The 27604-nt window shown below is 38.3% G+C and overlaps 1 protein-coding gene across 14 annotated transcripts in view; it reads right to left on the reverse strand.

The window, feature by feature from the left end:
- The window catches only part of bcl9l (bcl9 like), a 36328-nt gene extending 9037 nt beyond the window's left edge, over positions 1–27291 (reverse strand). For 5 of the 14 annotated variants that reach the window (XR_007144696.1, XM_047822444.1, XM_027132607.2 and 2 more), the window contains exons 1-3: positions 26946–27291; positions 4590–4660; positions 3785–4153 (exon numbers count right to left, since the gene is read on the reverse strand). Coding sequence is in view for 13 of the 14 variants with exons in the window: in XM_047822444.1 (XP_047678400.1) it covers positions 3785–4070 (286 nt within the window). In the remaining variant the exon portion in view is untranslated. Of the gene's footprint in view, positions 1–3784; positions 4154–4589; positions 4661–4895; positions 4948–26942 lie in introns of all 14 variants that reach the window. The other 9 variants (XM_047822443.1, XM_047822441.1, XM_047822436.1 and 6 more) reach the window with 9 other exon arrangements.
- Positions 27292–27604: the final 313 nt, after the last annotated feature.

Genomic DNA, 27604 nt, shown 5'->3' on the forward strand with positions numbered 1-27604 from the left:
GACTTGCATTTAATTTGAATGAGTCTCTGTTTGTTTTTCTACGGAGTGATTTAGAAGAGAAAAAAAAAAAGAGTAAGCGAGAATGAGGGATAACAAAAGCCCAAAGTCCATATTCAAAAGCCTGCCTTTCTATCTTTCATGGTCTCTTCCTCTCTACTGTGTCAAATTGTTACCTATTGCCTTTCATACCGTTACAGGGCCACATAGACTGGTATAAAAGTATGTATGTATGTGTTTATACATGTTGCATGTGTGTACAAAAAGAACTTAACGTATTATAGGAACATCATTTTCACATAATTAAATGATTTCCTACTGATTTCACCATTGCTTCACATCAAGTAAATGCAAATAAAAATGCAATTTGAAACAAACAAATTCAAACGGAAAAGTAAACCCCAACACTTAACTCCCAAACCATGCTTCTGTATAATGTGAAGCACACAGACTTGAAATACTATACTGTGTGCATTTGCTTGTGACTGTGTGTGCAGGACAGCGGAATACAGGAACTAGTTGACTCTGCCATTCTTCCTTGCTGTGTTTTCATGCATTATCAGCAAATTAAAAAAATGCTATTTTGAACGAATTTTCTTTGTAAAATTGCAACAGTATGGCCTCTCAAATGAAGTAAAAAAATTGTGTGTATGTGTGTCTGTGCACACAGGTATACAGGCAACTCTCATTATCACTGGACTGGACAGGTGTGTACGTGTTTGTGTACATGAATGTGTGAGGTTTTTGGCATCCCCCTCCAGCACCGAGTTAAGAAGAAGTATGTTAAGAAGTGTCTGTAGACTATTTTTGTGGTATTCCTGTGGCAATATAGTGTGCAATATAAGACCCAACTTACTGCACAATCTGGATCATGTTAAGTTTAAATTCACATGAGCATATTCTATGCAAAAATGTTTGCAAGAATCTTCTGAAACCACTTGTTTATATGGAAACTACAAGTAAAAATCTGCTTGGCCACCCGTTACTGGTTCGTCTACTCCTGCAGAGAACCAAAACAGAGTTTTTGCTTATAATGCTTGATGGGACTGGAGAATGGACAGCACGAAATCTGAACACTCCTCAATACTGAATCTCTGCAGATCCTCAAAGGTACAAGGTCAACTCTTGTGGACTCTTTAGCTCCCTCTAGAGGTTATCAATCTGGTTTAGGTCAGGGCATAACCAATGTAAAAAAATCTTGATTCTGTGAGTAATGAACTGTTTTTGTGTAGCCTAGCATGCATGAGTTTGATCACTGTTATTCTGGAAGTTGTAATACATTTGTAATTGCCTAGTAGAAGTAGCCAACTTTTCATTTAATTTCTCTTCATAAAGTTACATAATACCATGTGTCTTAACAAGGTTCCTAGGCCCTGTGGGAAAAGAAAACAGCCTCAGAACATCACAAATCCTCCCCCTTAGTTAACAGTGTGGGTTAGATTCTTTCCTAAGGATTATTCTTCTTTTTAAATGGTCAAATGCTAGCCTTTGTATTTTATGTAGTTGTAGAGAGTTAAAAACGACACAGGTCACATTCAGCATTCACGGCTCCATACATTTTAAATTCAACTGAACTATTATGCTGACAAATATAAGCAGATGTTCCATTGATTGTTATTATTGCATCTAGTCTTCATGGGAACAACACCAAAAAAAAGGGGTCCAATAGGGCACAGATTCCCTCTGTTCATAAATGCTATGATTGCCAGATTGAGCTCCTTTAATATATTTTCTGAACACCAAGATCTTTTTATTACAGCAAATAAGTGGACTTAAATCTAACAAATGTCCACAAACAAGGCAAAGCATAAGTGTAGGACATATCTGAGGTACAGAATCATTTCTTTAATAGAAGATTTACAGAACAAATTGGAATAGGAAAAGGGGGTTATAGAGTGGATAATAACCATTCAGTAGACATATTCAATTCAAATATGTAATATTTCAATAAGCAAATATATTAGACTAGTTTCATGTTTCACTGAAATTTTACTGAAACATTTAAACCCTGGCTTATGATGCTACTTTAAACATAACTAAACAAAGGTACACCTAAAACTGCCAGACTGAATGCTGTATATCTTTAGGTTGTTAAATCTCAGCTGCCTACTACAGGTTTAATAAAAAAATTCAAAATAAAAAACAAATCACAAGTAGCCAATTGCATAAGCCTCTTCACTTAAAGTTGCGGTCTCCGTTGTCTGAGAAATGCTTCAGAAAACTGAGTCGGGACGACAAACAAAACAAAAATCAAAACAAACGTGTAGCCAATGAGCAGAAAGGGGCGGGGCTTGTCAATAGGGGCGAAGAGAGTGTTCAGTGTGCATGTGTGACATTAGCAGAAAGCGGTTTTAACATTGACATGGAAGATAAAAACAAAGAAAGAAAGCGAAGAAAGGCTTACGATAAGGCAAGAAGTAGGACATGTTAATATAGGATCAGCTTTCCAGCGCTGGAGAGAACTGAAGGAGCAGGAAGTTGGCGCATATTCACAGGTTCGAGTTTCCTGAGTCAATAACTCCTGAGCTAAACGCTGTTACTACACAAATAACACCTCTTTTCTATCGTAGTAATGTAGAGAGGCAGCTACAACCGTGTATTGCTAGTAACAGCCTTTAACTCAGGAGTTATTGACTCGGGAAACTCCTTTCTGTGAATATGCGGCCAACTTTACTTAAGATGCCGAGGCGCTTTTTTCCTTCTCGATAGGTGAGTAACGCTGGTTTTGCTTTGTTACACAGAACTAATATATGCCTTTGTCCTTTGCATGATTATGCTTGTGTGTCATTTTTGCTTGTTTGTATATCTGCAATCGTATTGTTCTTCCCTTCAGCTATGATAAAGACATTTCTTTCCTTGCCTGGGTTACATATGTAAGTGTGGGCGGAGCTATCGATACAGGGGTGGGAACCATTTGGGTAAGGGGCGTGTTTGTTTTGGTGATTTCAAATGTCAACATTTGCTTTCAAACAACGGAGACCCTACCTTTAAGCTTGTTTGAGCCTGCTGTTATCCTTTCCCAAACAAATCTATGGTCACAAGCTGTTGCTGACATAAAAGCAAAAACATTACCGTCTGTAGGTTTTCAAATCATCAGTAAAATGTTTAGCACCATTTGTGCATTGTACAGCAACGTTAAATGCACCGATGAGCACTGACAGAGTTTCTCTAAAAACTTCCTAAGGAGTGATGATTGTTGACATAAAATTAAAAACTTACTTTGAAAAGTATGTATTATGTAGAACTGCCTAGTATGGACAACAGACCATTCGGTGGTTTGAAGGTATCATGAGAAGTTTAGAACATTAAACATGGCAAAGTTAGTTTTAGTATTTAATATCCATTTGTAAACCACATGACCTAGTAGCCATTTTATTATGTGAATTTCAATAAAACTTTGTCGAATTTCATAAATGTTCTCCATGCACATACATGACTATTGAACTTTAGCCTCCATGTCACCTGTACACCTCAGTATATCCGGATGTAATAGATGACCTCATGAGAGGTCTTAAACCCTCAGGTGAGAAAAAGAAAACAAGAAATGAGAACCTGTTTCTGTAAAATTTTATTCATATGTATTTTTTGTCAGTAATTGTGACACATGGGTTTGATAAGATATTTCTTCATAGTGTTATTTTGGTTCAAATTAAAGTTAGACAAATGTTTTCACATTTCACTGTGAGATTAAACTAATGAGCCACAAATCATTCAGATTCATGACTATATATTATGCACTGGAGTAAGGAATGTGTGTGTGTACGCATATGTCCAGTGCCAGACATACCTTTAACATCTGTCTCCAGCACTGGTGCAAGTGTGTCTTTTTGTTCTGCAGCATCCACAGAGATACTTCTCTCCCTTTTAGATTTGGTCTTCATCATCCCACCAACACTTTTCAGCCCAGGAGATATCTGATTGGTTTTCACTCCATGGTTTCCTGTCCCAGTGCCCTTTGACGCTTGGTTGCTTGCAGGTCCTTGCTGTTCCTGCTGATTCACATTAGGGATCTGTGACTGGGCACCAGTGGTCACTTGCTTCCCATGATTGGTCAGTTTATTTTCAGGGTGCATTTGATTGGCTGATGATGTAGAGAAATTCAAGGGGATGAGGTTACAGAAATAAGTTGTGTGTCTGTCTATTAGTGAGTCTTGCACTGTGAATAGAGTGAAAAGGAGGGTTCGAGAGTAAACGAGTACATGTATGAGTTCATTTATTTCAATACAAACGATCTTCTAGATTGCTGTCTTTTTGTTTTGCCTTTTGGAATTATTTTTCATACAACCCTTAATCGTTTCAAAGGACAATGTCACGGACACAATGTCCCTGATAGAGAAAGTTGAAAAGAAGAAGAAAAAGGATGAAGGTTGAAAGAAAGGCTGAAAGACATGAAGGTTGAAAGAAAGAAAGAAGGAAGGAAAGAAAGAAAGAAAGAAAGAAAGAGAAAAGAAATGTTTTCTAAGAATAATAAGTGTTTTTGCCTCTTGGGTTTGTTGTTGAATTTTTTGAACCGCAGTGTGACTAATAGAAGGAAGCTGATAATCTGAGGCTTCCAAATAAGAAAGATGATGGTATTACAACTTTTGTCTCACCTCACTTTAAAGAAGGCCTGCAGCACTGGTGCATTTCTGGCTTCAGATCTCCTCACTGAACACACACTGATCTGTAACACAAATAAACAGGAACAGTTTAAATAAAACAAATATGTTACAAAATTGTACATTTCATTCTGAATATGAGGGTCAAAGGAGAAGGCGGTTAAGAAAGTGCAGGAAGCAGCGTGTTTATGTATATATCTGCTACTTTAAAAAAAGGGGTGGAGACTGTTGCCTAGAAGTGAAGTTTCCCTTATTATAAAGTTTTCATATGACTCACAATTTGAAAACCACAAAACTTACATTCCTCAACACTATTGAGTTAGTTGGTGCCAGCTCTGTCTTCCTTTTAAATCTGATTATGAAATAGAACAATATAAAATGTTATATAAGAAGGTTTGGGCAGACAAATAAACTAGCTATTCTCTACAAGTTAATACAGATATACAGGCAATTGAGGAGACACACACACACACACACACACACACACACACACACACACACACACACACACACACACACACACACACACAGACACACAGACACACAGAAACAATCTTTGGTAGGTATTTTTTAGGAACTATAATGTCAAGCCTAACCCTAATCTTAACCATTACCTATCAAATTAAGCTAATATTTGCAGTCATCTTATCAGTTTTACAAAGTTTAACACACACACACACACACACACACACACACACACACACACACACACACACACACACACACACACACACACACACACACACACACACCACTTCATTCCATCTGAATTCACTTCATGAATAATGTATGCAAAACAAGTTTGCCACACATGTGAAAGATTAACCTGTGGACAAAAAAAAAAAAAACACATGCACTAGTAATAACAATGTCAGTGGGCAGCTCAAATGGTGACCAGGCAGTCTTCTGGTGTTATAAACGCCACACCATTATGCATTGCTGTTCACATGACACATGCGATCCAGATATTCTCTGATGTTCACATCTGTATTTTATGCTGTTCATTTGTGATCCAATTGCCTGAGACTGATGTTAGTACTAAGTATGAATAGGTCCTGAGTTAAGCAACGAGCAGCAAAAGGGCTGACATAGGACTACGTTTCTCTATGGGGAAAAGTACATCCAACTACGCTTCTGAATTTTGTCAAGTTGCTTCTAATGCTGAGCATCATATAATCCAGCGAGGCCAACTAGCTAACTGAACATAAACTGTTCGCATCTATGCATCTTCTGTGTCCATGTGAATGAAAGAGAGCATCTTCAACAGAAAACGGGTGTGTCTCTGAGCTTAAACTTGTGAGAGAATGTGCCTTTGAGACTATGAAACCTAGGCATTAGTGAGGCTTGTGAGAACACAGCTACTCAACTCAGTACATTTCTTTCTGTGCATACAGGCCTTAACAAGTCATTTCCACACCTGTTGCACAAGAAACAGATATCACACACACACACACACACACACACACACACACACACACACACACACACGCACACGCACACGCACACGCACACGCACACGCACACACGCACACACACATACAGATACTTAGACAGACAGACAGACTGGCAGATACATACACACACACCCACACACATCTTCCAGTAAGACAAAACACCTCAGTTGATGACGTTTAGAAAATCCCACACGGCTTTCCGTCACCGTGCCATTTCAGGGTGATGACCTCAAAAACACCTCCACTCACACCACGTGTTTCTCTTTCTGTCCCTCAAGCAGGCACACACGATCATCTCTGTACTTATCTTTCAGGCACACTTCTCCATCTTCAACAGCCACCTTTTCTCTTTCAGATGCATTTTATTCAACCTTTCCGTCAATATTTCTTAATCTTCATCACACATTTTCACTCATCTATTTGATCTCTATTTTTCTCATTATTATCAGTCATACCAGCCCTCACATTGCCTGTCATGATGGGCACACTAGTAATTAGTCAATAACACGTACACCACACACACACACAAAGGAGTGCCAAAGCAACCTAAAGCAATACCCAAAAAATGTAGCTTGTGTATGTACAGTGTCACTTGAAAGTTTGTGAACTTTTAGAAATTTCAAAACTTTTAGAAATTTACAATTTCAAAAATATGACCTGGACCATCGAGTCTTAAAAGCAGACAAAATGAACCCAAACAAACAAATCAGACAAATATATTATACTTGGTAATTGTTTTTATTTAGGAAAATGTTCCAATATTAAAGTCATGTCAAGTCAAGAGTCAAAAAGCTTTTATTGTCATTTTAACTGTTATGTAGCTGACGTAGTACATAGTGAAGTGAAACAACTTTTCTCCAGGACCATGATGCTATATAAAACAACACAGATCTACATAAACTACACAGCGGTAAGGACTTAAGGTGAGTTGTCCTAGCCACATAGAGTGCATTGTGTGCAACCTAGTGCAAACAGTGCGAGACAAAACACTCAAGGTCCAATACACAAAATAGGGCTTACCAGTGTGCATTCTGTATAATATATTGTACAATGTTCAAAATAGAGGATCCTGAACAAAGAGTAATACTCAATCAAGAGTAAAAAACACTCATGTTATAGCAGCAGCTAGATATATACATACCTGTGAGTGGCATATGTGAACCTCTAGGATTAGTTTTTAATTTCAAGGTCAAAAAGAGTCCATCTGATTTCAGTAAATGGGATGAAAACCAGGTCTCTGTGAGTGCACTATTTTATTTAAAGTATAGGGAGATATCATCGTCTGATTTTCACAGCGTGTGTTTGTGGAATTGGATCATGGTAAAACAAGGGAGATTTCTGAGGACTTCATAAAAACTGTTATTCTTGCTCATTAGGCTGGAAAAGGTTACAAACCCATCTCTAAAGAGTTTGTATTACACAAATCTATAGTCAGACAGATTCTATACAAATGGAGGATAATTAATTCCATTGCTACCTTCCCCAGAATAGGGTAATTTGTAAAGGGCTGCAGAAGGGCTGAGTAAAAAAAAAGGTTGTATTAAAGGGAGATTGTTGCCCAGTTGAAATCCATTCTACTTTGAAGAATGAAGATCCAAATATCCATTTGCATTTAAGCATTCACACTTTTAAGCACATTCATATTTAAGCGGTCACACACTGTAACATATCTTATTCTGTTTCTAGCATAATAAAATGCAATGTGTATGTCTAGTTGACAACCTGAGAGTATGTCTGACTATGACACATACCCAGCCCTGCAGATTCACAGTTACACTTACTTCAACCTATCTGCCAATTTAACACAGCAGATCAAATGTTGGCCTGCTGCTGCATGAAGGGAGTAACATGTAAATAAGGTGAGATGTTGGATACACCGAGGGGTCCACTGTAAATAAGCTCATAAAAAGCCCATGAGTACATCTAGGCCATTGGGAAATAAGGGCAATCTTTTTGTTTCTAGAATTCTTTTTTTTTTTGGGAGATTCTCTGTGACCCTTCAAATAATATAGAAAATGGATAAATGAATGTTTTTTTTTTTTTTGCAACTAACTGCAGACTTCAACCATTTATCATGTAGATTGTCATTGGATCTGCCTTGGAAGCAGAGGGTAAAAAAAGATGCAAAGGAAATAGCTCACGATCAAAAAGTTTGACAAGTGAATGATAGAGAACGAGACATAAAGAAAGTCAGCTGTTCACACAGAAATCCTCTCTTTTTTCAACATGAACCTGAGGTGCAGAAACTCAACTAAAGCTAAATCTGACAGGTTACAGTATGAACACGCAAACCTTTTCAGAAAATCTAGTACAGGACACACTTGGTCCATTCTTATATCAACTCTCTTTGTGTTTCATGGTACTGTAGGTAAAAAAGGCATACTGTTAGAACAGAAAAATTACAACTGTGTTCTTGGTAAGTGTTCTTGTCTTGGTTTTTGAGTCAACACATTTACATCTTGAGAAATTTGTTAAAAAAAAAAACAACAACATTTGGGAGATAGATTTGCAGAAAGCACCCACAGCCATGTGCAGAAAAAGTAGCGGGAAAGATTGCAAGGAATTGTCATTAGTTGTTCGTCAATACCAGCATGTCAGAATAAGTGGCACAAAGATATTCCCAGGTCCCACATATACAGCACAGGTTCCTATTTATTCTCTCAAAGAACAGTTGAGTTGTTTTTAATTGAGTTGTTTTCTGTGTTTTTGTGCCACCCTTTGAGAGTTGATACTCTAATGGGGGGGGGGGGGTGTTCGTGGCCTAATGGTTAGAGAGTCTGACTCCTAATCCTAAGGTTGTGGGTTCAAGTCTCGGGCAGGCTACGACTGAGGTGCCCTTGAGCAAGGCACCGAACCCCCAACAGCTCCCCGGGCGCCGCAGCATAAATGGCTGACCACTGCTCCGGGTGCGTCTTCACGGTGTGTGTGTTCACGCTGTGTCTGTGCACTTTGGATGGGTTAAACGCAGAGAACAAATTCTGAGTATGGGTCACCATACAAAGCCGTATGTCACGTCACTTTAATAAAGTAAATAATTTTGTACCGAATGTTGAACAGTCCTCAGAACAACAAAGCTATTAAGCTATGGCTACAATAACAGCTGTCAATATAATATGTAAATGATGACAAAGTACTGTACACTAAAATCAGACATGCAGAAAATGAACACATGAATAGTCAATTATTCTTGTAAATGAACTGACTAACAAGCTGTTCCTCAGCTTAAAAGTGGTTTTGTAAATGAGAAATGCTGTAAATGTATTTGCCATTTTTTCTATTTGCTTTTTCAATAAATACAATGTAAATCAAAACTGAGGAGGACTGAAAAATACGATATATTGGCAAGAGTATGTAGAAAGCTGACCATTGCACACTTATATAACCCTTCCCCAAATTGTTGCCACAAAATTGAAAGCAGACAATTGGACAGAATTGGGCAAAATGTATTTTTGTTACAGCATGACAATGCCCCTGTGCACAAACTGACATAAAGACATAGTTCAAACTGGGTTGGCAGAACTCTTCTGAAGGAACTATTTTTGAGCCCAAACTTAAACCTCAACCTCAAGGTACATGATATCGAAGAACTCAAATGGCCTGAACCTTTACTCTTAGCCCCACATAACACTTTTGGGATGAATACGAGCCATTTCTAATGGCAACAAAATAAACTCTAATATCTATACAGAACTATAATGTGTATTCTAGTGCTTTGGAGGGAGAAACAATTTAAGTATACATGGGCTAACATGACAGAACATGTAAAACTTTGGATTTTTTTATTATTATTATTATTATTATTATTATTATTATTATTATTATTATTATTAAACTAGCAGCAAACTGTAACTTTACTATGATAATGAGATGGTATTCCTTAAGATTTCCATAACATCTTTATAGTTTCTTTAAGACAGCAATGACATTAAACGAAAAGAAAAGGCTGACATCTGATTAAGTCTTTAATGGATATTTAGAGATATCAGATTACAGTTTAGTTCTGATACACTAACAAGTACATTTAATGAGAAGTGCACATTTACTTGTGCTTCACATTGCTGAATAACCAAACTGTGCTTGAGTGTCAGATCTCAGGCTGATGACTAGACATTCTCCTTCAGTATGTTCTGGTACAGATTCTCCAAAATGTTCCACTATCGATTCACTAATCTACAGAACATTATCTAATAAGGCTTGGGGCTTATCAAGATGCTTTTTGGCAAATGTTAGACAAGCTTTTATGTTTTTCTCCTTGGGATACCATTTTCACCCAGTCTCTTTGTATTGATGGAATGATGAATACTAAACTCATCTGAAGCAACCAAGTCCTGCAGTTCCTTAGTTTGTTCAGGATTCTTTTGTAACATCTCGGGGCTTTTTACACCTGGTCACTTCATGCGGTTTCTGTGATCCGATAGCTATACGATCGTAAAAAGACAGGGTGTAAATGCCCTCCGAAACGGTTTCGAGACGGATATAAATCCAAACGCTCAAACCACTTCAGGAGGTGGTCTGGGACGCATTTCAGATGAAACCTGGACAGGTTTAAATGAATGTGATTGTTCAAGCCACATACGTCAGCGCTAAACTCCTCCCAAACGGAAGTACGTCACTCGCAGGTGACTCGCGAGTCGTGCATCGCGCAGAAACAAACATGTTTTCCCACCAGTGCTGGCTCCGATCTTTCACCCAGGTGTCTCGTTGGGTCTTAAAATGCACTGCTGCCGCTAGTGAAAATGCAGCAAACAGTAAATGCTGTTTATTATAGCAACCGCATACACCAAAGCGTGTTCCATTTCAATTACCCCGGAAATGAAGTAAAATATATTTGCATATTGGGCGGGAGTAGAAAGATCAGATCGATATCCGATTCGCCAAGACACATTTATGTGGCCTAATGTAAATGGAACAGTTTTAACAAATCAGATAGCTATCGGATCAGAGAAAACACATGAAGCGACCAGGTGTAAAAAGGCCCCTTGTAACATCACTGTACTCTGGGAATTTGGCCACTTCTGGCAAGATTTACCACTGTCCTAATGATCTTCATTTGGAGATAATAGCTCTCATTGTGGCTCTCATTGCCTTAAAATGGCTTTGTAACCCTTTCTAAAATTATATATTTCACTACGTTGTAGTGTTGGTAATCAGTAATCACAGTGTCTACTCTAATTAAACCCAATTAACAAAGACATTTGGTTAATTGAGTAAAGATGGTGCAATTAATTGGTGAAACAAGGCCTACTGGTGGATAAATTTCCTTTCCTTACTAAAAATTGTCTTATGTTTACTTAGGGCTAGTCCTCTGCCATATTTGGTTTAGAGATTACCATATTAGAGATATACATGCAGTCTGCTCACAGCCCCACATACTGATTTAAAATGAACATTGTAGATTACTAAACACTGGGACTACTAGAAAGTCAGGATATACACTAGTCAAAACAGTCAAATTGATGGAACAAAAAATGCCTTATTGCAAGAACATATTGGGCCTCATTTATAAAGCTGGATATGATATGATTTTTTTTTTCCAGAGGATGAAACCTGGCTAATATGTTTGTTCCATTTGTCACAGCATCTGGTTGAGTCGCTAGACAGTGAAATCAACTTACACTTAACAGGGACTGATATCCATCCCCAAATACAATATTAAATGCTTGCTAATGTATATTTTACTTCTCAAAGCAGCAATCTGTGGTGTTTTAACAAGTGACTACGTCTGTATGTTGATTGATTTAAACCGAAAACAACAGATGATGGTGCTGCTTCTTAAATGCTCACCCTTATCACAGGCACAAAGACATTTCTTTTGCACACGCACTTCTATTGGAAATGAAACCTCAAGTAGACATTTTACATTCATTATTTGTTCATTTATGGAGATTTCTCTGATTGCAAGTTGCAATTGCTGCTATTGTACACGATCCCAGATGAAAATTTGAAATTCTAGTACATATGCTTCTGCATTCATAAACACTGTAGTGCCCAGTTCTGCCACAGGCATTAGTGCTAAATGAGCACATGCTGAGGGAATTTCTTCTGTAAAAGTAGCACTTTTATGGCTATGCTTTTAAAATTTGGTAAATGATGGGACATGCTTGGTAATTGTAACCCCAGTGGGTGATGTTGCAACATTTTTCCTTCCTTAAATTAAATAATCAATCAAAGCTGTGTTTTGTGTCCTCAAGTTCCCCTTAGAAAACCAGAAAACATGACATATAGAGAAATACGGAGGACAAATTTTATTCCACTATACAGACTTCATGCATCACATAAATTAAACTGCATTTACAATTTCAGTGTTTTTAGTGTATTTAACTGATGCTTGCCTGATTACTGTTCCCTGCTCTAGATCATGCCACCAACAGCCAGAAATCAACTGTACGAGTGACTTAACATGACCGTGTTAGTTATTTTGTTGAGCAGTGTCATCGTTGTCAATATCATATTATTGAGTGTTATGAGGTAGGTTGCCATGGCAACAAAATATGTCACAGGCCTGAGCTCAAGTTCAAGCAGAAAAAGAACCTGACAGTGAAGGAAAGTGAACAAAAAGGTCTAGACAACCATGGGGAGAACATTCAAAGCTGTGCAATTTTTTTAAAGCAGAGGCAACCACAGCCACAGTGTAGTAACAGCTCAAAAATCTAGGCTTTTAAACACAGAGAAAGAAGAAAAAATAAGAACACAAACAGCCATAAGCAGAAGAAATACAATACAAAGGAGCCAGAGATACAGTGCATCTGTAAAGTATTCACAGCGCTTCACTTTTCCCACATTTTGTTATGTTACAGCCTTATTAATCCAAAATGGATTAAATTCATTATTTTCTTAAAAATTCTACAAACAATACCCTATAATGTCAACGTAAAATAAGTTTGTTTGAAATCTTTGCAAATCTATTAAAATAAATAAGTAAGTAAGTAAGTAAGTAAGTAAATAAATAAACAAATAAATAAATGTACATAAGTATTCACAGCCTTTGCCATGACACTCATAACTGAGCTCAGGTGCATCCTGTTTCCACTAATCATCTTTGCTGTGGTTCTACAACTTGATTGGACTCCACCTGTGGTAAATTCAGTTGATTGGACATGTTTTGGAAAGGGACACACCTGTCTATATAAGGTCCCACAGTTAACAATGCATGTCAGAGCATCAGCCAACCCAAGGAGTTATACCTCTGAGACAGGATTGCACAGATCTGGGGAAGGGTAGAGAAAAAATTCTGCAGCACTGAAGGTCCCACAGTGGCTTTTATCATCTGGTAATGGGAAAAGTTTGGAACCACCAGTATTCTTCACAGAGCGGGCTGTCCCGGTGAAAACTGAGTGATCTGGGGAGAAGGGCCTTAGTCAGGGAGGTGACCAAGAACCAATGGTTACTCTGACAGAGCTCCAACATTTCTCTGTGGAGAGAAGAGTACCTTCCAGAAGAACAACATCTCTTCAGTACTCCACCAATCGGGCCTGCATGGTAGGACATGATGGCCCACCTGGAGTTCTCAAAAGGCACCTAAAGGACTCTTAGACAATGAGAAACAAAATTCTCTCTTTAGCCTGAATGGCAAGAGACATGTCTAGAGGGAACCAGGCACCGCTCATCACCTGGCCAATACCACCTACAGTGAAGAATGGTTGGTGGCAGAATCATGCTGTGGGGATGGTTTTCAGAGGCAGGAACTGGGGGACTAGTCAGGATGGAGGCAAAGATGAATGCAGCAATGCACAGTGACATCCTTGATAAAAAGCTCCAGATCATTCTGGAACTCAAACTGGGGTGAAGGTTCATCTTCCAAAAGGACAATGACCCTAAGAACACAGCCAAGATAACAAAGGAGTAGCTACAGGACAACTCTATGAATGTCCTTGAGAGGCCCATCCAGATCTCAGACTTAAACCTCATTGAACATCTCTGGAGAGATCTGAAAATGGCTGCACACTGACAATCCCCATCCTGCATGATGGAGACTGAGAGGTCCTCCAAAGAGGAATAGGAGAAACTGCCTAAAATTAGGTGTGCCAAGTTTGTAGCATCATACTCAAAAAGACTTGAGGCTGTAACTTCTGCCAAAGATGCATCAACAAAGTGTTGAGAAAAAGTCGTGAATACTTATGTACATGTGATACTTATGTACATTTTAATACATTTGCAAAGATTTCAAACAAACTTCTTTTACATTGTCATTATGGGGTACGGTTTGTAGCAATTTGAAGAAAATAATTAATTTAATCCATTTTGAAATAAGGTAGTAACATAACCAAATGTGGAAAAAAAGTGAAGCGCTGTGAATAATTTCTGGATGCACTGTAACTCTAACTTCCATCATATATTTAAAATGTAGTATGTAAATGTTATTGGTACTGTCTACTGTTAATAACATATATATTAAATAAAGCAAGAATGAAAGTATATAGTGTAAGATTACAGCATATATACAGAATGTGTGTATTTGGTGGAAGCAAATTTGTCTGTGAGCTTTGTGTGTATGCTCTCATCTTGGAACAAAATTTGTCAGTGCAAGCATCATGTGACCTTTATAAGCCATGACAGAGAGAGTGTCTGAAGTAGAGAGAGACAGAGAGGGGTAGAGAGCAAACTGCACAGGGACAGCACAGATTGTCATGGCCACAGTAGTCAGAATGTGAGCACACTTTGTTAAGTGCCTTCTCCTTGTCTCTACTCCCTCTCTCTCTCTCTGGGACAGGGAAGTACCAGGCTTACTTTGCTTTGTGAAGTGAAGGGGGGTCAAGGGTTGTATCTCTTCCAATGGATTCTGGGTTAATGGCCAACCAGACCAAGGAAAAATGAGAAATTACAGCCACAGCACAGAAAGGCAGAAGACAAAGCACTTTGAATGTAAAGATTTTCAAATTTAGAAGTTTAATGCTTATTTTCAAACTAGCTAAAATAAAACTGGAAATGTAAATTTGAAATCACTGAATCAATCAATAAATAGTTAATTCTAATTGTCTACGATTGTCAGATTAATAAAATGGAAAACTACATTTCCATTTAAGCCAGCTAAAACAATTGTGTCAACACGCTCTATGGGAAACAGAAAGATTCTGCAAATCGGTCTGTTTGGTGGCATTAATAAGTTTCAGCAGCAGACAGAAGAGAACAGACAGATAGTAGATCTCTGGTGATGAGGCTTGTCATGAAATGTTTAATATGTTTGAGATATATGTTCTTTGGGTTATATTCTATTAGCCTCATTCGTGGTGTGCATGGGGATGTCAGTAATTGTTCCTAGTTTAACTTTGCTTTCCTTATGTATCAACTGGTTCCCGGTATTTGGCCATCTGAAGGGAGACTATTTTCATATTTCATAGCTTCTAATACTTTCTGTTAATTATTTAGCAAGAAACTCTTTGTCAGCAGAATGGAATCCTGATACATAGTACAGTACATTCCAACCAAAAACCGGAAATTGTATGTTACTTTACTTTGCAAAGGTTCCAATACATAGTGTCTCACAGAAGTGAGTACACTCCTCACATTTTTTGTAAATATTTTATTATATCTTTTCATGTGACAAGACTTTGTTTGCTATAATGTAAAGTAGTGAGTGTACAGCTTGTATAACAGTGTAAACTTGCTGTCCCCTCAAAATAACTCAACATGCTTATACCCAACTCGCTGGCCACAAAAGTGAGTACACCCGTAAGTAAAAATGTCCAAATTGGGCCAAAAGTGTCATTATTTTGTTTGGCTACCATTATTTTCCAGCACTGCCTTAACCCTCTTGGGCATCTTCCATTCCTCCATGATGACATCGCAGAGCTGGTGGAAGTTAGAGACCTTGCGCTCCACCACCTTCTGTTTTAGGATGCCCCACAGATGGCTCAATAGGGTTTAGGTCTGGAGACATGCTTGGCTAGTCCTTCACCTTTACCCTCAGCTTCTTTAGCAAGACAGTGGTCGTTGTGGAGGTGTGCAGCACTCATTCAGCCCCAGACCATGACACTCCCTCCACCATGCTTAACTGTAGGCAAGACACACTTGTCTTTGTACTCCTCACCTGGTTGCCTCCACACACGCTTGACACCATCTGAACCAAACAAGGTCTTGGTTTATCTTGGTCAACCTCTGCAGCAATACTAGCAGCATTCATACGTCTATTTCCCAAACACAAACTCTGGACATGACGCTGAACACATGCACTTTTGTCAACTTTTTTGGTCGACCATGGCGAGGCCTGTTCTGAATGGAAACTGCTTAAACTGCTGTATGGTCATGGCCACCGTGCTGAAGCTCAGTTTCAGAGTCTTGACAATCTTCTTATAGAATCTTCTGTACACTCACTATTTACATTGTAGCAAAGTGTCATTTCTTCAGTGTTGTCACATGAAAAGATATAAAATATGTACAAAAATGTGAAGGGTGTAATCACTTCTGTGAGATACTGTATGTGGGAGGCAGAAGGGCTGAAATTAAAAGTTTAAAATCATGGTCACTGTGACACAGGAGAAACAGGGACACACACTATTCACAACACCCATGCGACGCTGAACTTGGAATAAGTGCTGAATCTTATTCCGACATATCAGGAGAATTATTTTTCCAGGCACCACACTTTTTGCTTTACTCAATTAGTCTGGTAAAATCAAGAAAAAAATGAAAGAATGATTTTACGGTTGATTCTCAAGGGGTCTGTAGGACCTGACTCAAACCTGATATCAACTTACAGGGATTAATGCAGACTGGCTCTGATTCACCTTTTACAATGGACAAAGGTCATAAACCATTCAGAGGATAAAATGACTTACAGTCACATGACTGAAGTGCACAAGCTGTACTACTGCCATGTGTTCTCTAAGTCATTAAGGTAAAAAATAATTCCACTTGCATTTTCTAGTCAAATTTGACTATGTAGGATAAAATGATTATGGGTATGCACAAGTCAACTCAAGTCACACAAATATTAGCATATATTTACAGGCATAACTTTATTCTGAAAATCTATAATAGCAAAGACCAGTGATTTTTCAGTGTCCAAAGCCACACAGGTTTCTGTACGATTTTCTTCACCTCCGCTTGCAAAGGAAGTATGGTATGTCATTGATGAAAACGCTGTGAAGGCTATCGTCAATAAGAGAAAAAAGCAGCACCACAGTGAAAATACCTAGAACAGGATATCCCACAAATAGAAGACTTAATCCTTCTGGGATGTCTGGGATTCAAGTTAGGGGTTCTAGACAGAAAAAATCTAAGTCCACCTAAAGGTGGTCACAGCACAGTTTGAGGAAGTCCAAATATGTTATGATCTGCTGAGATTAAGATACGTCTAAAATGAATGTTTGGTGCAAAACAAGACAACTTATCACCCAAATAACACTATATCCACAGTAAAGTATGATGGTGGAAGCTTCTCTACAAATTGGCTGGACATCTCCATATACCATATACTATTCTGGCACATTCACTTGTTGGGACAATTAATGCATGTCTTCAGGAGAAGATGATCAATGTTTCAGAATAGCACAAGATTTAAACCTGTGCAATTACTGAAACTGGGCTGTGCTCAAGAGACTCCCTTGCAATTTAAAAGATCTAAAGCAATTTAGAAAGGAAGAGTGGAATAATATTGCTAAATGTCTTATTTGGTAGACTTTTACCCAAAAAACTGAGTACAGTATCATATGCAAAATGCTGCTTTAACAAAGTATTAGTTAAACTAACGTGTAGCCAATGAGCAGAAAGGGGCGTGTCTTGTCTATATGGGTGAAGAGAGTGTTCAGTGTGCATGTGTGACATTAGCAAAAAGCGGTTTTAACATTGACATGGAGGATAAAAACAAAGAAAGAAAGCGAAGAAAGGCTTACGATAAGGCAAGAAGTAGGACCCGTGTTAATATAGGATCAGCTTTCCAGCTCTGGAGAGAACTGAATGTCTAAAACGCGTGTCCGTGAGAACTGTAAGTGGACTTATGTTTTGGGTTTATTTAAGCCTGTTATTGTATTAGTCTATAGTTCTTGCAAATTTAAAGTAAGTTTGCTGGTGATTTTGTTGTTTGAGTTCTTCACCTGCTAGCTAGGTTGCACGCGCCTGTTTTTAATAATTGTTAAATGTAGTACAGAGTCTGTGGTCTATCTCACAAAGAAGTGAGATACCCTAACCCTACCCCAACCCTACCGCCTTAACTAACAAATTTTCTGCGGGAAACCCTGTATATCATGTTAAAATTGCAAAAAGACCATACGTTATTGATCTTAGTTTAATTTACACATATAACTAAAAACCTGTAAGTTTAACAGAAGTCTGCACTTTTTTATACCCATTGTATAGATTCACATGTATCATGCAAACAACAAAAATGAAACTTGACCATTTACTTTCTTGCACTCTGCATTTAAATTATATTCCATTGTGTTAAATATTAAACAGAGAAATATTCTAGTTCTGGCACAGTGTGTCACATTTCATGCATAACCCTTGTGACGCAATACACCAAGCTTAAACAAGTTACCTCCTGAATGTGGCTGGAATGAGAATGGACAATGAGGGACCTAAATGGTTTTGAGTTTGTGTGCTGGAAAGGCATACTTGGGCTATCAGGCTTCCAGATCAAGTTGCAAACTCTGTGTGCTGCTATAAATAGAAGAGTAGGATATCACTCTTACAGTGCTAGCTAATGGGGAGACCAGCAGGCAAAAGAGAAGCCACGTGCAGTCAAATTACACTTCACACATTCTCTTCCATCTCTCTGTCCCTCACACATACACACACCACAATATACATTCTAAACAGTCTTCACAATTTTACAATCTGCCACATACATATCCCTGATGTTGTTTGGGCTGTTAAGTCTAGGGACAGTAATGGCTCAGTGGTTAAGGGTCTGAGTTACTCTAAATGCAATACAAATTCATTATTTGATATTTTAATGGCAAGAGGCATTTTGTTTGCATACATGCAAAGCAACTAATCAGTGACGACTAGTCAAGAATCCCAATGCCAATTTAAAGTGCAGTCCACATTTAGCGAAGAACCTATTGCTTCATTTGTGGTGCCTTGTAAATGGTGATTTGCAAAATGTTATAACATCATATGTGGACTCTGAACATTTGACAAAAACTAAAGCTACAAAAAAAGCATGTTTCTGTTTTCTCTATTAAAGCATGTGAAACACAAAAAGCTACAGGTATAGGTCTGAGTGGCTATTGGAACTGTTCTACTATAGCAAACTTCAAACCTTTATGCAACATTATGGGCTGGAATTGCAGGTCAATCCCATGACTCTCCTGTACATCCTTATGAGTCTTGGAATTCATGACACAACACGGCAGTGATTTGCTTCCTACCTGGAAGGATGCTCATATCAAGTGACATACAGGAATCTACATGAACTCCACACATACCCCACTGGTGTCCCTTGTGGCAAAGGTCTTCTTCTGTTTAAACCCTTTAAACTCTTCACCTGCTCTCCTGGTGCGGTCTTTCCTCACATTGGTATTCATGCCACTGCGATGCTGATGACACTCACCTCATCCTCCCTCCATCCAACACCAAACAAATGTTTTTGCACAGATCTCAACATATCTGGCAGACATCTCATGATGAATGGCAGAAAATCATCTTAAATTTAATCCTAGCAAAACTGAGCTACTGTATATCCCAGGAGACACATTCCCATTTCAAGATCTTGTGATCTCCGTGGACAACCATGAGATCACAGCATCGGTCACTGCACACAACCTTGGGTAACCATGGACAACCAACTGTTCTTGCCTCATTAAAATGACTTCCTCATGCCGTTTTTTTCCCTCTACAACATTAGGAGTATCTGGCACTTTCTATCCACAGAAGCAGAAGCCACTCAGATACCTGTTCGGTCCCTTGTCATTTTGAGACTGGATTACAGCAACTTACTGCAGGCAAGTCTGCCCCTGCACACATCTCAACCTCTGCAACTAATCTAAATACCTCATTTCTATGCAACTTCCACTGGCTTTTTTTTGTAGCTGCATCAGTTTAAAAACACCTTCAAAGACAAAATAGGATCAGTACCTTACAACTCTTATCAAACCCCACACTTCCTACAGGCCTCCAGCACAGGTTATTTGGACTATCTCACAGAACAAGGAAGACGTGCATCAAATCTCTTCACTGTCCTGACACAGAGGCTATTGAATTAACTTCCCCTGGTTGTATGAACAACTTACAGAAACAAATTTAGTCTTCAAACAAAAAACTCAAACCTACAGTGGATATAGTTGACAGTGATTTTTGAGATAAAACAAAACAACATGACGATAAATCATTACAGAACCTTTCCCATCTTTAATGTAATATCGTAATCAAATTTCAAGTGAAAAACAAAATAAAGTAAAATGGTCAAAAATAAAGGTTTGAAAAGAATTATATTAACCTTACTGAATGTACGGTATACTTTGTTTATAATAAGTCTATACTTAACTTCTGCTGGAAATACATCACAAAAACCTGCCATTTTAACAGGGGTATGTAGATGTTTATATTTACTGTACCTCTACACCAAGTACTTAAATTAGTAGTTGTCTTTAATCATTGTCTAGTGTAATTCATACTATACTAATGACCCAACAGGGTTTAAGACTGATGATACCTTTAATCCTGGGACCTACTAACTTAGCATGAGGACGTGAATTTTTAAAAGAGACTCTGTAGGCTCTGGATATGATCAAACAGGTTAGGCCAGCAATAAAATACTGTAAAGCAAGACAGAGTGAGTTGGTGTCACTATTTTGTACAATAGCCTACTGCAATGTTATGTTAGGGCAAATATCAAAAAAAGCAAAGCAAATAATGAAAATGAGTCGATGCAATATAAGAGAAAGGTGGGGGATAGTTGTTCGCAATCAGTCCTAGAGTCAAGTTTAAATAATTTGTTTATTTCAAATTCAAACAAATGAAATGACACAGTGATTGGCCACAGTTTGAGGATGTTTGTCTTCCTGAACTAAATTCAGATGTTAGACTGTTCACTGGAGCGAATATACCCAACGCTATAGAACTCTAACAGGTTGTTCAACCCTTTGAGCTGAAAATGTTGTTTGTTAGTGAATGTGGATGGATTATTCAGAAACTAGCTAGCAATATTAGAAAGGGAAGGGAGCTTTCGAGTGACTGAAATGTACATATCTGAGAAGCTGTGATAAACCTGAAAAACCTGAAATATCCAAGGAAGATAATCAGTTTATGGAGAAGGTGTCAGCTAACACTGTCACATTACAGCTTGTGCTTACCTTTAAAGAACAGGACTATCTGCACCTGATCTGTACCCAATAGGACCATATGGACCTTTGAGTGTTTTAGGGCTTCTGGTTTTGCCTGCAAAAAGAATCCCTCAAGACTAATGGAGGCTCAAGACAGAGTGAGATTATTACTTAACAGATTCATGCATAAGTGGATGGATTGACTAACACATTTCAGGACAGAAATTTGAGGTCTTCTTGTCGAATGAGGCACGGATAATTGTTAGGTCTGTGGATGATCCAGGAGAGAAACAAGGATGAAATACTTGTAGATTCCATACAGGGAGAAAAATCAACAGTGCAAAATGTCTCAGTTCAGTGGGGGTTGTGGATTATGGCATTTCACTAAAAAGGAATACCTTCTGAAGAAAAAAAAAACTCTAACATAAAGGCAAATCAGATGTTATAAGTAGCAGCAAGGTGGCAGACTATTTCTTCATTTGAACAATCAACAAAAACAATGAAAGCTATTCATGATTAACTGTCCAAACTTCAGTCTCTCAAAAAGCCAAGATAGTGGCTAATACAAAAAGCTACACAACTGCTGAAATGTCATACTGACTGCATGCAAAGCAATTGTCAACTGCAGGTAGCTAAAGAAATAGAGAAGATTCCTCTCTTAATTATTACAATCAGTAGACAATCAAGGATATGTTTGCTCAGACTGGAAGTATAATTTGAGAAAAAAATCAAACCTGTTGGAAAATTTGACTTGCAACTTGATGAATCAAAGAAATTGAGTGGGCATTCTCTGCTGTTAGCACATGGTAGGTTCATTGCTGGTGACATTAGTGAGAATTCGTCGTTTTATAAAGCAAAACCTTACAATTAATTATTGGTAGTCTGAAGGCTCTCTCATAGCAGGGTTTAAACACAAGTAGTCTGAAGGCTCTCTCATAGCAGTGTTTAAACATAAGTGTGCAAACTCAGCTTAAAAACTTTTCTAAAAAGAAAAAAAGAAATCTTTTACCAGAAATGAATTGGTACAAAAACACTGTTTCTTGGCTGATGCTATTAAGAATTCAATGAATTGAGCAAGAAAATACATGTTAATATAGAAATCTTTCTTTAAACACACAAACTGCTAGGATTCTGATCATCGCACACCCTTTTGTGCACTTGCATAGAAAATGGGAAAAATAAAAGGGCGCATTTAAAAGATTTACCTTGTACAGTGTGCATTCAAACAGCACACTGTCTGGCCTTATTGATGAACGTTTGAAAATCCTTGAGGAGAGCTTTCGTTTTTCCATCTGTATCTTAGGCATAGTTCCATGACCCATAGAGATCATCTGTAATTGAATGCTCAAAGACATGCCACTGCAAGCACAAGTGCAACTCGCTAAACCAAAGAAAGGCCACAGTGTGAAAACAAACGTTTGCCATATAGACTGTTTTTGGTTCACAGATGAGAAGGAATATTACGTAAGCACTAGTAAGGCCACTGAAGTTCTTACCCTTCTCAACAATGTATTTGCATGATCTTTTGCATGAAGCTTTTTAAACCTGACACACATCAAGAATACATACAGAGAACATCTACAGTAAAAACAACAGAATAGAAACTCCATGTCTATGTCTCATCAATTCCTGTGACAATACTCATGTTGTATGCTTTATCTCAACCTAAGGAGTAAGCAAGTGTGTGTGTGTGTGTGTGTGTGTGTGTGTGTGTGTGTGTGTGTGTGTGAGTGTTGAAGGGGGCAAGTGGGGTTTATAAGAGTCATAAGGGTGGGATTCTTACGAGTAAGAGGTATGCCACGAAATGTGGTTCAAGGTAGCACTAAAGAGTCTCATTTCAGCCCTACAACAGGAAATAAATGTAAAGAAAGATATATAGTCCAACCTGTAGGCTAAACTCTGCTAAAATATGGAATGCTGTGTGTTGGTAGCAGAAGAGAGCGTATGTGTGATCTTGTACAAAAATTGTCAGCACTACGCTGATCTTAGTAAACATTCACAAAAAGAGAAACCATATGCTACTGTATACTGTCTGCATCCATTGGATTCCCAGTAAAAGGTCAGCAACAGAGAAAACCTTCAAAAATTGTGTCACTTGCCATTGACTGGCCTTCAGAAACTAATGGCTGACTGACCTGATGATAGAATACTGTTGGATGACCTACTGATTTTTAGGCAATGTGATGGAAACAGTGTAGATTCCACCCATCTAAGATTTCATTAGCACAGTATGTCCAAAACACGAAGCTTAATGTTTGCAGGATTTACATTGAATTGTCCTAGTTAAAAAGCATATAAACTGATTAGATTTTGGAACTGATCAAAACAGGGTCAATGCCACATCCAGGTTAAATGGCCGAAGTTGTTCAACAGTTTGCTTTCCATTTGTCATACAAAGATACTAGTTCCTGGTTCCTGTTCAGAAAGTCCTTTTTTTGGGTAGGTATGATTTTGCTTTTGTTCTGTCCATGTCTGTCTGTGATTAGATATTCTTGATTTAAGGGCAAAAACTCAAGAATGAATGGCTGAATATTTGGAGGATTTATAACAAATCATCATTGCAACCAGTATATGAACTGATTGGATTTTGGGAAAATATCCAAACAGGGTCGGAGTAATGGAAATACAGACAAACAAATTACTAAAAAGAAGGACTAGAGTTGTGGAAGAGGCATCTTTAACAACGTAGAGTTCGAACATAGAAGCTCATACATCAAAGGACACCGATTCAAGTTCCTCACTGAACAGAATCTTGCATCAACATCATACCTTGATTCTTCAAGGTAAGCAAAGAACCAGATTTCAATTGGATTGCATGAACCAGCATTTCACATTAGAAAATTGGCATATGCATATTCAGAGCTGTACACAAACTGATAAATGGCAGCTATCCTATTGTCACACTAATGTGCATAACAAAATGTTTCCAGATCACTATATATTGTCAACAATGTTTCTTTACGAGTGTACTAGTTCATATGCTTATTATGATCGGCAAGAAGTGTTATGAAAGATCATCAAGATCAGTTTACCTGCCATTACCCTTTTTACTACTAAGGTGTGTACCATCCTCATACACAAGAAACTTTAAACAGATTAGATTGTCTACATAGAAACACAAATTACATTCTCTGCCTAGTTTTCACACAAAACTATGTGTACACACGTGTGATGAACAAGACCCGGGGGAGGACACATAAAACAACTATATCTGGACAATGAAACTAAAAGTGCTGAGAGGAAGTTATGACAAGCCTTAAAGTAATGAAAGACAATTTACTGGTTGTTGAACCCTCCACAGACGAGCACAGAAAAGATGAATACATAGGGTGGGGAAAGTTCTCAGTGCCATGGTCAAAGAAAAAAGTACTTGGACAAGAAATCCTGAAATGGAAACCATACTGGACCGAGAAATAACTGACCGATCAGAAAAGCATCAAAAATGATATCAGCAATCTGTAGTCATTCACACCTAACCATTTTCTGATACACAATACAAGCCACAATTACCAGACAGGATTCTTACACACATTGAAGGAGAAATACATAATATGACATTAAAAAAAATCCTTCTGAGTCTAATAAGATCAAAGACGAAACCTAATATTCTTAATAGATCAATTATAAAGAATAAGCTAGTAATAAAAAGGTGTTGCTGTATTACTTGTTGGGTTGTCTGTATACCCCTCTGTGCATGTGTCTCATATTATTGTTAAAGCAATATCATAAGAACAATTGTTTGATGGATTTTAGGATTTATATGGACTTATAAATGAACTGACTAGATTTTGGAAAGAATCCAAACAAATTCAAGGTCACAGCAAGGTCAAATGCCTGAAATAGTTTTTCCTCTTTAGCATTCCTCCTGTTTACTTAGACCTTCGTGTTCAGGAACTCAAGGCCCATTTTCTAGCATTCTAAGATTCCTGCCATCAGTCCGTCCGTCAGTCCGCGTGGCCTTCTGAGATTCTCAATAGTATGAAATCTCAAGAATAATTGGTTTAATGCTTGTAGGTATTTATAGAGAATTATCATTGATTTTGGAATTAAACCAAACATGGTCAAGGTTACAGCAAGATCAAGTACTTTTTCTTCAATAGTTTCCTTACTGTTTGAAGTATATTTTAAGTGAGTTGCACACATACGCATTAGTAAGAATAAGGACCAGACAAAGGAATGACGTTTAACACTGCTGGCATTGAGTTCTACTTGTTGGTATGGGTCCCAGTCTAGGTATATGTTCCTTACGAAGGTCAGGAATGTAGGTGACATTTTACATGGCTGTGACATTTACAGCTGTTATATAATTCAATAACATGTTGTTATGGTGTACTTTTTATGTTCATTATGAGTATTCGTGTGTATACAAGAAGAACACATCACTATTTTTTTTTTTTATCTCTGTACATTTGAGAGGTGAGCAGTAACTTTTTAATCCTGTTTTTTTCCCACATATGTAAACAAAGCTCCTTTTAAATGGATTTCTGACCTTTCTTTGTACACGTACAAAAGAAAGTCTAGGATGTGAAACAATAATCCTAACATCCCTGTAATATGCAGACAGGAGACAAACACTCATACACTGTAAAGAGTGATACGAGTTGATAGGACGAGTTGATAGGACACGGTATAGTAGGTTAACACAAGCAACGCACCTAAAAAAAAAAGAGAGAGTTTAAACTGTAAACTGTTAAGAATGCTCTATAATGCCCTCAAATACAATCTGGCAGTACAGTAGGAAGAATTGCTGACACGACCCTATATATACACCACATAAATGTTTCCAAGGAATACCTGCCAGATTTATAGTCAAGTTTAATAACAATCCCAGTCATCACCAGGTTAAAGCACAACCAGAAGTCACAAAGCCATTCCCACTAATGTACACTTTACTAAGTGACACAGATTGTGAGTTTCGACTGTGATTGCATTGTTAACAGGAAACTCTGTTGCTTTAATAATCTACCTGAGCTCAGAGTCACATTAACTCCTACAGTAGCTAACATTCCTAACAACTTTTAACAAGAATCGTAGCGTTTATACAGTAAAGCGACCGAAGAGAACATCAGTGCGCGTGTTTCCTCGTCATGAGAAGCCAAATAGTGAAGTAAAGTTTGTAGAAAATAACCGGATTCGAGTAAATAGTGCTTGTGATAGTATGAACAACACTCGGCGTTATGTCACCTACTATTAGCTCCAGCCGGAGGCTTTCACCGTCTCGCCTGTTATACTGATAGCAGACTGACTGTGACTACACATTCCGTCCTAGCTAATTAAAATAAAAAACACACAGGGAAAATTACACTGAAAAGAAGTAATGGTTCATGGTCGTTAGAAACATTTTGCCCTGCGCCATTTGACAGTAACATGGAAACGGCCTGACGTCTGTCTTGTTTGTCGTCAGCTCGTTAGCTTCCACTGCATGAAAAGCTTAGCTAGCCACTTAGCCACCAACGCTAGCTAACTGCAGCAGGCTAGCTAACGCTGCCCTTCTCTTCCGTTAAGCTAAGTAACGTTTGCGCTCGATATGTTATAACAAGCAATACAGCGATTTGAAATGTTAAAGTATTTTTTATTTTACTAGACTATGCGATGTCGGTTGCCGGACCGGTTTTACAGTTACATTTGTCAGTCCGTGGACTGAACAACAGTGAGGTTTGTGTTATAACTGACACTGATATGTTTCCTACCACCTTTCCGCCGTGTCCGGGAGGGAAGCCGATGTCAGGAGTGACGGCCGAGCTGACATCACCAAAAGTGGCCACAAGCTCCAGGCAAGCGAAAGCTGCAAATCCTGCGAGAAGCGCAGCGACGGGGATCAGAAATGAGGCGCTTTCACAATCGCCCTCGTTCGGCTCGAGGCGGAAGAGTCCCGGGGAAGACAGCAGATCATGATTCCGCGATCGGAGACGACGGGGAAGGGCAGGACATCGCGTTCATATCACACACCATAGCGTAGGTACCACACAACACTCAGGCGCACACACACACACACACACAGACAGAGAGACAGAGAGAGAGAGAGAGAGAGAGAGAGCGCAGCTGATGGAAACGACTCGCACACCCACTCGAGTGTCATTTACTCAGGTTACCAGGTTTGTCTTGCACACTTGAACGTCAACAACAGCAAACCCAATTTCTGCAGCTCAGGTGCAATTTTGCACAAAGGTTTAATTATGAAAGAAAAAAAGAGAGAGACATATATTTCTCTTTTTCTTTTATATGACAGATGATCAACAACAATAATAACAACAACAATAATATTAATAACAATAATAATAACTACAATAACAACAACAATACTACTACTACTACTACTACTACTACTACTACTACTACTACCACTACTACT

Source organism: Tachysurus fulvidraco, chromosome 13 (genome assembly GCF_022655615.1).
Source record: "Tachysurus fulvidraco isolate hzauxx_2018 chromosome 13, HZAU_PFXX_2.0, whole genome shotgun sequence".
Lineage (NCBI taxonomy): Eukaryota > Metazoa > Chordata > Actinopteri > Siluriformes > Bagridae > Tachysurus > Tachysurus fulvidraco.